The sequence below is a fragment of the Alnus glutinosa genome, chromosome 3, assembly GCF_958979055.1.
Source record: "Alnus glutinosa chromosome 3, dhAlnGlut1.1, whole genome shotgun sequence".
NCBI classification, from domain to species: Eukaryota; Viridiplantae; Streptophyta; class Magnoliopsida; order Fagales; family Betulaceae; genus Alnus; species Alnus glutinosa.
The window spans coordinates 18,644,085-18,656,716 of NC_084888.1; the positions used below are offsets into that span (position 1 = coordinate 18,644,085).

The window sequence follows — 12,632 nt, forward strand, 5'->3', positions numbered from 1 at the left end:
GGAACTCTTTCCCTTCTTCGCAAATTACGACCGTTTTGTGGTTGCTCCTCACGTCTATTCTCCATCTGATCTATCCGTTCATGAACCTGCTCCATCTTCATCTTCATCACACGCCTCATCTCACTCATCATGACCTCTATAAACACTTTCGGATCAGCCAATTTTGTATCATCTTCGGCAATGCTCTTACCACTATCGTGAGACATGATTGCTGCAAAACAATGGTTAGAAAAAAAAAAAAAAAGAACCTCACGAATCACTCCCTTATGTGTTTACACTCAAGAATGTGGATCACCCTCCACTCGTGTTTCACTCAAAAGAATATGGCTTTTACCCTTTGATGTTCTCACCACTCTTGCCTTTTTCCACTTGATAATTCTCTTTCAGTTCTTTTGAAACTAAACAAACAACTCAAAATTTCCAGCAACAATTTACCCAGAACTAATCAAGGAATCTCAGATCTGAACATAAGGAATATGGAAATTTTCAGATTAGAATTAGAAGGAATATGGCAGTTTGGAATTTTGGAAGCACAAAATAGTGAATTTTTTTTTTTTTTTTGGGTAATTACCTTTTTCCCCTATCAACTACCAGCCATTGTCAACATGCCCCCATGAACTGACACATCGACCAAAAGAGAGCATCCAACTATCAACTTTACACACTTTGCCCCATTCCGTCAGTTTAATTCGTAAAAAGACATAAATGCCTTCAACTTTTTTAAACATATTAATTTTAATATTTTTTTTATTAATTACTGTTGGAGAGCATTTTGGTCTTTAAACCAAAATTAACGCCCAAAAATGGAATATTCCGTCCAAGTTAACGGAATTCCTTGACGGAAGGGGGCAAAGTGTGTAAAGTTGGTAGTTGGATGCTCTCTTTTGGTCGAGGTGTCAGTTCATGGGGGCATGTTGACAATGGCTGGTAGTTGATGGGGGGAAAAGGTAATTACCCCTCTTTTTTTTCATACTCCTTTCTGTCTTCTTCTTCGAGTCTCTCTCTCTCTTTTTTTTTTTTTTTTTTTTTTTTTTTTTTTTTCTTTTTTTTATGATCAGCCACTAGCTTTTGAGAATAATGAAATAAGATTTCGAAATAACTAAGAGATGTGAGACCAGACCAATAGTTTAGACATCAACAAGACAAACAAAGATTGAACAGATAGGGTAAAGGAAATTCGGCTAAGAAGAGTTAAATGATGTGGACTGCAAAGAAGAAACAAAGGAATGAAAGATGTTAAAGGATAGGCAAACCTGAACTAGAAACCGTGCTCTGATACCAAATGATGTGAACCCTGTCAAGAATAACGAGACCCAACAACGAAAGGGAACCCAAGATCGTTCTATGGACAGATTCGAATGGAAGACCTCGACCTGTTGTTTATGACAAACAAGAACCTCGGTATAAGGAAGACGCCACAAACGGTGGTGGAAACTCCGTTTGATAAGTCGAGATGAACGCCACAAGTTCGCGTAGTTCTTCAAAGAACCAAAGAGAATAAACCTCACAAGTTTTATGGAAAATCAATGTCTGCATTTTCCATTGCTTATGCACCTATTTAAAGGGCTGAACATTACAAGAGAAAAAAAAAAAACCTAACATAGAAAACCTAATTAAAGCCGAAAATGGGTAAGGAAAAAAATCCTTACCTTCCTAAAACACACACGACATATATTCATATAAGGCAATAAAGGCTGGACGCCCACCCTCCTAATCAAAGCTAAAATAAATCCCTACTTGCCTAAAAAAAAAAGAGCTGGAATAAGAAAGAAGAACTAGATGCCTAGAGTCATATAGAAGGAAACAAAAGACAACATAAAAGGAAAGAAAGTGGCGCCTAGAATAGCCATGCAATCCGATCCTTCTAGAATAGACCCAAAATATTTTTTGCCAATTCTTAGCCTTGACCGGATCCTTCTAGAACTTGAATCAAGGTGATGATTCTTTGTTGCCCACGTGGATCATGCTCAATGGGCCTCCATGAATTTGCTTGAGCCCATAACTCTTGGATGAGTCCGTTGAGTACATCCTTGAACTTGTTTGCTCGTTCTCTCGTAACCGGCCCAATTGGTACTTGAACGAGATCCTTTGAAGCGGTGCCTTGATCTCCATCAGTTACAATAGCACTTGACCCCTTCAACTATTACTTTGATGCAAATTACAACCTTTGTTAGTATATACAGTTAAATTGACGAAAAATGCAACTAGCAATGTGCATCTGATTGTTTTTTTAAACTTGAACCGCTGAAATTACCCTTAAAAATTATTAAAACATAAAAATAAAAAAGGCTAAACCATCCATATAGCCGATGGGGATGGTTCAACCAACCCTCACATTGGTAACAGGTGGCTGAACCACCTCCTCAAGGTAAAGGGGTGGTTTGACCAACCCTCGACCTTCAATTTTTTTTTTATTATTACTTTTATGGGTCATTTAAGTAGTTCAATTGCTTCTGACGACGCTACCGGGGTGCATACCGTTTCTAGGTAGATGAAGCCCCTGGAGGCCATAATGAAGCTGAATTGAGATGCAGCTTGGGATGGAACGAAGAAGCTGATCGGGCTAGGGGTTGTCATTCACGATAATGGTGGAGTTTTGGTGGCGGCTTTGGTTCAGACTGTTCCCCATATAACCGACCCTACACATGCAGAAGCTATGGCCGCATGGAAGGCAGTATCATTTTGCAGTGACTTGGGACTTCGACGTGCAACATTTGAAGGGGATTCCTTACAAGTTGTATCAGCAATGCGCAAGGATGAACCTTGTTGGACCAGTTTCAGTCAGCTTATTGAAGACTCCATGGTTTTACTTTCCAGTTTAGATTATTTTGATGTAAGGCACACTCGTAGGACTAGTAATCAAGCAGCCCACTGACTAGCCAAAACAGCTTTGACTCACATGTTAGATCAAGTTTGGATGGAGGAGCGTCCGCTTCCTATCCAAAGCATTGTTCTTGAGGGGCAAGACCTCTCTACTTGATTTATAAAACATAATCTTTTCTAAAAAAAAAAAAAAGGTAGTTCAAATAAAAAATTAGCATGTGCTCATCACTAGTAGTATTTTGCATCCGTTTATACTAATGGAGGGTGTAACATGTAACAAAGTGATAGGTGGAGAAGGGTAAGCATCAGTTTTTAATTTTGATAGCCTACGTGTCAATCAAGTCTAAGTTTAGGAGGCCTAAGCGTATTTTCTCCTAATTGTTTTTAGTACGAATGAACAGCTGAGTATTTGGTTGGGTGTTCTTTTTACAGCAATGACAAACAAGGAAGTTCAATATTGCTGCTAGAAAAGAGCACAAGTATATTAAGAGTTTGATGGTGGTGGCTTCCAAGTTGGATTTGCTGGTTGGCATTTAGAAATGGTTTTTCGTGTTTGGTTTATATAATATAGTGATCAGTGGTGGATCAGCAGAGCTAGTGGATTTTGCCCACTCAAAAAATTAGAAGCATACTTTTTTATTTATTAGAAGGATTAGGGAGCATAGACAACATAAAAACTCAAATGTTTGCGCCTTTGAGAAAACATGAAGAATGTAACATTCTATTCATTAGAGTTCAAACAGGTAAGAGTTGAGTTACACAGCCTTGACATTAATTGTAGTCACTTGGCTTGTTTGCCACGTGTATTTAGACCACAGCATAATAATCTTTTAGAAACAGTGTTTCACTGGAATATGGTCAAGAAAGTTAACTACCTATACCTTGTATATATATATATATAATTTGTCCATTTTTGTCATACAGGAGATTATGGGAGTTTTCAACAAGAATTGTATGATCAGCAATTCTGCGTACCGAAACATTTTTCCTATATGGGCGCTTGGAGAATATCGTTGTCGGGTGTTGAAGGCCCGCTGAATGATGTCATTCTTACTATTGCTTTCAAAGAGTATTTTTCTAAATCTTCTGTGATCATATATTGTTAAGTAGGGCTGACAATTTTGACACGACCCGACAACCCGACACGACATGACATTAGCGGGTTTGGGTTTACGTTAAACGGGTTTGGATCATAAACAGGTCGACCCGTTTATGACCCGTTAAGTTTGGCCTAACGGGTCGTGTCGCGGGTGACCCGCCAGACACGATTATGTTTTTTTTTAAAAAAAATAATAATAATAAATTAAAGGAAATGGGATTATTAGAATATTAGCCGATTATTAGGTAGAGACCACAGAGTCAGTCAATTTATTATCATCTCGGCCACCGTAGAGCAATGATAATCATCTCGGCCAAAATCTGATATAAATGCTAAATGAATAAGGTTTCACAAAGACAAGGCTATTCAATTACAAGAAAATGAGGTCCAGGATTAGCACCAGTTACTGGGAAGAAAAGCAAATATATATATATATATATATATATATATATATATATATATATATATATATATATATATATATATATAGACATCTCAAAAACGCTAGATAACGCGAAAATTGCTTGTTAGCGACAACATCACATGAAGCTTTACAGTTTACATTCATTGTCAAGAATATGTTGATACCCACACGGTTATGTTGTTTTTTTATTTATTTTTTTATTTGATTAGATAATTAAGCATATTAAGTGATTTGGTGCTAGCCTACTAGGAGTTTAATTTCTAGAAATGAATTGCTAAAACTATTATTATTTCATTTAAATACAAAATAATAATAATAATAATAATAATAATAATAATTAATAATAAATATTCAAAAAAAAAAAAATTACTTTTAAGCTAAACGGGTCAAACGGGTCGTGTCGACCCATTGTGCTAAACGGGTTTCACAGGTCGTGTCGGGTGACCCGTGAAATTGCCGTGTCGTGTCGTGTTTGGAGCTCCGACCCGTTAACATAAACGGGTCATGTTTGGGCCTAGCTTAAACAGGTCGTAAACGGGTCGACCCGCAGACCCGTTTTGCCAGCCATTGCAGTCTACAAATACCCCCAGATATCTAAAACAATTAATTGTCCGGAGAACCCCCAACTCCTTTTTCTTATATGTTTCCATGTCATCCAACCATCCTCAGTAACAATATGCTAACAATATTTTCTATTTAGAGCCATAGAAATGGACTGTTGGCCTGTTACTGTCTTTTCTCAGACAATGAACATTAAAAATTATATGCAACTCTTTGATGGTATTAAAAAAAATTTTAAAAAAAAAATTTAATTAAATTGAATAAAAACTGAAAAACACAAAAAAAAAAAAAAAAATGTATAGGTTTGCCTCTTGAGGAAAATCTCCGTTCTTCATTTGAGAATTTATTAGTATTCTTGCCGCATGGTGCAACGGGGTTGGATTTCTCTCAGCCTTCCAAAAAGAGGGGAAAAGATCAATTATAATTACTTAGGCTAGAAACAAGATACAGAAGCAGATAGAATTTTACAGAAAAGCACCAAATGCTGAGCTTAATTGATAAGCACACTGGATTAGCAAGTTATTTCACGCCACCATATAAGGCTCCCCTTCTACATGCAACAGATCACTGTTGGGAAACAAAGAAAGAACAAAAGAAAATAAAACTGGCTTGATTTGTTGTTTCGCCAATTTTTATTGTTTTAGAAGGAAACTGGAAATACAGTCAACCAGAATCTATGGTTGCTTTAGATTTTAAACTGTGAGAAGTATGGTGACGGGTGATGGACGAGTTTTTTTATGCAAGACAAATTTGAAAAAATAACTCAAATGTTTACATCAAAATCAAAGAATTCACTATGGAGTGAATGAATTTCTGAAACATTTCCAAATTTCCCATCGCATTAGTTTAATTGAGAGCCAAGCATTCTCCGATAAAAAATGAAGAAAATAAAAGAATATTATAATAAGAGATTCACAATACAAGTTTTAACAGAGTAGCAACCAAATGCTAAATCAATAGTAATTATTTGATTTGCACCACATTGAAAAACAGGGGGGATGGGGGAGGGAGAAGATGATTGATCTCCAAATGTACCTGCCCAGCATCAATGAGGGCCAACATAGCCCATCCAGTATTGACTATATGTGGCCTATTCTCTTTGAGATTGGTATACACCTGGTGAAGAAGAGATTTAAGTTAAGAGGGTCTGCATATAGGAGTTACAGCAGAGTATAAGTACTAAATATAGTGCCAATCTTTCACTGTTTTGTTAGCTGAGTAATAGTTTGGAAGGCACCATTGCTAAGACTCTCAAAATTGATGAATTGATTCTAGAAAACAATAATTCTATCAATTTGGTCAACCATCTCTGTTCATTGTTAATGAACATTATGAAACTAGACTTTTGGAATTTGATGATGAAATTTTAAGAATTCACTTTTTTTGCCTTGTGATGGGGAACAATCTAGAAGCATACAAGAAAGCCAGAAAGTTTTAAATAGGCTTTCTATACTTCAAAGATATTGAACAACAGAAATGCATCATTGTTTTATTTGTTTCCACTGCTTCTTAGAGAAGTTAAGAGGGCGATCTGATAAGAGCGCAGTCATTTCATGCTCAGTATCATTTCATTGAAAACGAGTTCCATTTATTCGATTAATAAACTATAATTGAAACAACCACTTTCTCTAGAGTCTTTGCATATTGGTGACGTTGCATCAATAACTTCAAGTTGAGAACTCCAACTTTATCACTCAAACTCCATTATGCCATTAAAAAAAAAAAGATAGTGACTGCATACTGTTAAAAATGTGAGACTAACAGAGTTCAATACAATCAATCCCTTAGATTTCGTATAAAATTGCCGTGTCGGCATATACAAAGGGGGCTGTGTTTGCACATACAAAGTGGGGTTGGAACACAGCGTCTGATTGACTCTCTTTAGGGGAATAAGCAAATAAACATCAAATAAGCTTTCAAAGGACAGCAGAAAAATTGTAAGAACGGATCAACTTTTTTAAATTCAGTCTCAAATTAACCCGGCTGTCCCAGACAAAGTTAACCAGGTTATCTAATTGATATATCAGTTCTGAACCACCACTCCAATCAATACTTTTTTGAAACATTCTCAAAGAATTGTTCTTTTTTTTTTTTATATTAATATTGTTCTCACAAACCCATACAAGATTGAACCTGTGACCTAACCCTCCAATCCTTATTTATGGGGGAGGAGATGCCATTTGATCCAAAGAAAATTAGCAACATTTTTAAAAAAGTATGCCTCCAATTTCAAAATTCTTTTCTTTTGAGGCCTGATCGCCCCTATTGAGGCCAGCTACTAGATCTAAGAACCATCGTACATCAGGTAAAGATCCTTTTCCTGCACATCAACATATTACATTTTATTGTTACTTTACTGCACAGGCTGATGGCGTGTTTCAGGCCCCAGGAAGGCCTACCCTATGACAACAAAAACACTGACACTGATATAAATCTGCTAGATTTGAACGGTTATTTAGGGTTTGATAAATTATCACTTATCCCAAAAGCTTAAACTGATAGGAAGAGGTAAATTTAATCATTTATATTTTAACACTCTCCCTCACGTGTGGGCTCAAACTTCCCCTTAAAATGTGAGGCCCAACACGTGGGATATTTTAATTGAAATAGGAAGTGAATGACAAATACAAGGTTCGAACTCATGACCTCTAGATCTGATATCATGTTAAATTACCACTTATCCAAAAAGCTTAAACTAATAGGAAGAGATAATTTTAATCATTTATATTCTAACAGGGTTCAATAAAAAGAAGAGAGAGAAGAGTGGGGTAGAGGAAAATCTAACTCTATCTCTCCCATATAGGGTTGAGCACCCAAGAACTCATAAATGTGTTCCTCTTCAATCATCTTCTTAATTTTAAGAGCATCGGCTGCACAATCAGTTTGCAAGTTCTGACAGTGGTCCAACTCCTGCCACAAACTACGGAGTTTAAGAAAATAAGTGGCTACTAACCAGTCACCTTGGGTTAGTCCATGTATCCAGTACTTCAAGTCATATTTTAGTGTAGTGTTCCCCATTTCGGAATACGTTTGAGCAGCTGCATCCCAAACCTCTTTTGTTGTATGAAGAAACAAGTATCCCTGACTAATCTCCGGTTGCATTGAATGCAACAACCATTACATAATGGTAAAATTTTCTACTTCCCATTTGTCTTGTGTCGGGTCATCTCGCTTTGGTTCTTGAATTTTGCCATTCAAGTATCCTATTTGTCCTTTGCTCTTAACATACAACAGAGCGGACTGTGACCAAGAAAGATAGTTGAACCCATCCAATTTGGCAGTGGTGATTTGGAGGGTTTGATTTTCACCATGGGAGGTCACTTGACTCTCTACCCCTTTCTTTTGATTTGTCTCCGACACTTTCAAATCAGACATCCAATCCAGTAAATTGCTCCAAGACACCACGTGGACCCAAGGAAAATTACAAATAAAAGAGAATACTAAAATTCAACCTTAAAAAAAAAAACTAATTATTCTGCAATCAACATCTACTCTTTCTTTTTCTTTTTTTCTTTTTTTTTTCTAAACTGCAAGTTGTTTAGGGCTTATCTATCGTTTGGCACACTGCTGAACGACAGGTCGTTTTCTCTAGGTTTGAATTGCAAGCCGTTTTCTTTAGGGCTAAATGGCATAGTAGCGACACCCTTCTGAACGACATGTCGTTCTCCACCAATCACGAAATGATGTGTCATTTAGTTGTGCAAAACAAAACCGCCTCTGTCATCTCCGGAGGTGCACTACTCCGATAGGCCTCAAAACCTCCACATCAGACCAGAAACCGCCAAACAAACCAGGGAAGACCACCTTGTTCATAATCGATACATCAAACACACTGATTAGCGTTCATAATGGATTGAGTGCTCACCAAATCGCCATCGGTCATCAGAGGAACTGCCCAAAGAACACTGGTGGTCTGTAGATCGTGTGACCTAGATGATGGTGAGCAACATCTAGTTGATCAATCACAAATAATACCAGTCGCATGACCACGGGCTAAGATAAACGAAGAAACCCAAAAAAACGAAGGAATCTTAATTCTGCTCTGATACCAAGTAGAAAAGAAAGACCGAGAGAGGGAAGAATAAATTCTTATTCAGTTGTCTTTGTTTCATACGATTACATAGGTCTAAATAGAAGAAACCTATAGACTAATATGGAAAGAAATAAAGGCAATATTACAATAAGAATAACTTAAAGAGAATAAAATCTAGTTTCCATCTTTCAACAATATGATTACCATTATTGTTGTTGTTCTTATCACTACTACTACTATTTTGGATAAGTAACTGAGATCGAGATCATTGAGTGGTAATAGTGGCAAGGCCCACAAGTTTAACTACTTGTTGAATATAACTGCATCCAACTTTGTTTTTGTCTAAACATATCGAGAAAACAAAAAAAAAAAGGATGAAGAAAAAAAAGTTTGCATCATCTGAATTGAACTAAATCTGATTTTAGGAGCTGAGTCCTATGGTATAAGGTAAATTTGCTGTGGAGAAGGCATGTGATCATTCTTGCAGTTCAATTATATTCTTTGGTGATATGGATAAGGAGAAACAGTGTGCGAATGAAGATATTGACTACATCTTGCATTAAAATGTGGGTTGCGAATTAGGTTTCTCCCTAGTTCTATAGGTCTTTATATCTTAACCAATGTCATGGGTGGTCATTATCTGCTTAGAGTCGATTACAGCCGGATAAAATTAGATTATATATTTCAGAATATCTGTTTTCTTCTCACTCTTGAATTATTTCCTATTACTTGGCATAATATTACAGCGTAATTATTTCTAGACCTCAAGTTTTCAATCAAGGTTCTTCATTCCAACAGATAATCATTGGCGACTATCTCACAGACAACTGCATAATTCCTATTTCTCCAGAAACGTTTTAGTTCTACCTGTTTTAAGAAATCTTTTGGATTTGATGAATCGTACCTACAATTTACTTATCAAGAGCGAATTGTAGTTGCAAGTTCCTTATTGACGTTCTTCCTCCTGCTGCCTCCATCAACACGGTGTTCCTAGTCATAATTTTGACTTCCTGTTTAGAACAGTAGTCTATCTGAAATCTTTGTAGTGTTTTTTAGCTCTTTACAGATACATCTGATAATGCTCTTCATAGCAATTGATCAGACTTAGTTCCATGCACTTTCCTTATAGTTGATTACTTGATTATCTTGGTTTCATGTCCTTGTGCAAGCATGAACAACGAGTAGCTTGTGGATCAAAGTCATAAGACAGTGCAAGCATGAACAACGAGTAGCTTGTGGATCAAAGTCATAAGACAAAGGTAAATATAATTCAGATAGATGAGGTCTAACTACACGAGTTAATTCATCTATGGCATGGTTTCATGATTTGGAACCCATTATACATAAATAAACTGATCAAAGTTCTCATATAAGCAGAACCAGCAAACTTTAAAGGTAAACTATATCAAAAGGAAAACTACAAGCTCTATGCCTGGACAAGAAAATGAAAGATATTTCAAATATCATAGAATCACAAACCTTGTCCTGACAGGATAGGTAACTTTCTCCCCAACCACCTGAAGCAAGCTCTTTGGACAACAGATAATCGCATGCCTTGTGGATGCTAGAACAATTATTGTAAGTCCTTCCGGCAGCAACCAACCCCTTTATCCCAAACCACCCAGCATAGGTGAAACAGACACCCCAGGATCCATACCTATTTAAATTATTTATATTAATTGGTGGAAGTAATTTCGTAATGACTGTCCACAACAATTCCATGAAATATGAGTGAGGAATTGGGGCTAATCTGAGGCTAGGACAGGAAGAATTATATTCAAGCAAAAATGCAAAATATAAATCGAGAAACAATGTGAAGCAAACCAAGAGCCATCTGGTGCTTGTATTTTTTCAATAAACTCTGCAGCTTTAGCAATACAATTTTCTATTTCTTCCCTCCTATGCCCAGGATATAATTTCTTGAATAATGTCAGTGCTTGAATTGCTGCTGATGTACATTCAACATATCTACATCCATTCAACATCATATTCGAGTTTTTCTAATGAAAGTAATAGAATTATAAACATAGAAAATGAAGTGTGACAATATCTTACGGGTAATCAATGACAATATCACCAAAAGTTTCAGCAGGATTGATTAGCTGAAAATAAAAAAGAAACGAGTATCATCCCGACAGGATGTGCCTACACGTGCTGTCGAGAGAGAGATAGAGAGAGACATTCCAGAGAGAAAAGAAAGAAACACAATTGCTGCTAGCTACTTGTTCTAAGACTAAACTAAAAAATAAAAGGGAAATTAAAGTTGAAGAATTCTATTATTTGTTGATATGGCATGAGCCACACAGATTAAAGAAAGAAGTTCCAAAATGATGCATTCCATCAATTTCAATTAATATCTGCAGATAAGGATGATATTGGCGCACAAAAAACAGAAACAAAAAATGGACTCTATTGAAAAACTGAACTTTAGGAACTTAACCTAATTTTTTTTTTTTGATAGGTAAGAAATGATTTATTAAAAAAGCGTAAAGGCGCCCCTTGGTACACAGTAAATATACACAAGAAACACCAAAAGCTAACCCACAACAACTGACTAAAAACGGAAAAAGAACCCCAGAACCCAAGAAAGAAAGCCCAAAACAACCCACAAAAGAGCTCAACCGCACACGAGAAAAAACCCACAGATCCACCAAAGCACACGACCCTACAACATGCGGGCCTTCCCTTTACTACGCCTAGAGGAGACTGAGGCATCGCCATAATTTATAGAGCTTTGCAAATTCAGAAGCTCCCTCTTTCCTTTTGACTTTTGACGTGCTATCATCTTCTCTTACAAAAAATCTTCTTCCATGGCGTCCTGAATAACCAAGGCCTCCTCCTCAAAAGAACCATTCAAAGCCCAATCCAAGGGTAAACCATCCCAATAATCATCGTCCTCCTCCCAAACCACAATTTCCCCATTATGATCAAAACCGACAGGCCAATTTCGAGATTGGGAAAATCCATTTCCTTCAGCAGAAAAAGGAGATAGGCAACCTCTTGGGGGGGAGGAAGGTCCAACCATCCCGACCTCGACGACCTTCTGCGGCGATGTGAAAATAACTGGCACCTTCGGGCGAGGATTAAGAAATCCCCTTCTAAGACCCTGCTTCACTGGAGGCTCTGTAACCTTCTTCTCTGGCGGCTCTGCAACCACAACCTTTTTAACAGCACAGCCAACAGACATCTTCATGGCTTCCAGGGAATCCGAAAATGCTTGTGGGGGAGGAAGGTCCAACCATCCCGACCTCGACAACCTTCTGCAGCGATGTGAAAATAACTGACACCTTCGGGCGAGGATTGAGAAATCCCCTTCTAAGACCCTGCTTCACTGGAGGCTCTGTAACCTTCTTCTCTGGCAGCTCTGCAACCACAACCTTTTTAACAGCACAGCCAGCAGACATCTTCATGGCTTCCAGGGAATCCGAAAATGCTTGTGGGGGAGGAAGGTCCAACCATCCCGACCTCGACAACCTTCTGCGGCGATGTGAAAATAACTGGCACCTTCGGGCGAGGATTGAGAAATCCCCTTCTAAGACCCTGCTTCACTGGAGGCTCTGTAACCTTCTTCTCTGGCGGCTCTGCAACCACAACCTTTTTAACAGCACAGCCAGCAGACATCTTCATGGCTTCCAGGGAATCCGAAAATAGCTCATCGTTCCAAATCATAGAATGCCCTTCCCTTAGTTCCT

The 12,632-nt window shown here is 37.5% G+C and overlaps 1 protein-coding gene and 1 pseudogene across 1 annotated transcript; one reads left to right on the plus strand and one right to left on the minus strand.

Moving 5' to 3' along the window:
• The first annotated feature begins 2,309 nt into the window (after nucleotides 1–2,309).
• Nucleotides 2,310–2,875, plus strand: LOC133863238 (uncharacterized). Its single transcript, XM_062299199.1, has 2 exons — nucleotides 2,310–2,346; nucleotides 2,535–2,875. The coding sequence occupies exons 1-2, from the start codon at nucleotides 2,310–2,312 to the stop codon at nucleotides 2,873–2,875; spliced, it is 378 nt and encodes a 125-aa protein (XP_062155183.1).
• A 2,268-nt stretch (nucleotides 2,876–5,143) lies between these two features.
• Nucleotides 5,144–12,632, minus strand: part of LOC133862415 (cycloartenol synthase-like) — a 39,013-nt pseudogene continuing 31,524 nt past the window's right edge.

Excerpts from the sequence above, each read along its gene's own strand:
- LOC133863238 (XM_062299199.1), top strand. The coding sequence starts at position 2,310 with ATGGGGATGGTTCAACCAACCCTCACATTGGTAACAG. Across the intron at positions 2,347-2,534 it reads AACCCTCACATTGGTAACAG|CTTGGGATGGAACGAAGAAG; the intron begins GTGGCTGAACCA and ends ATTGAGATGCAG.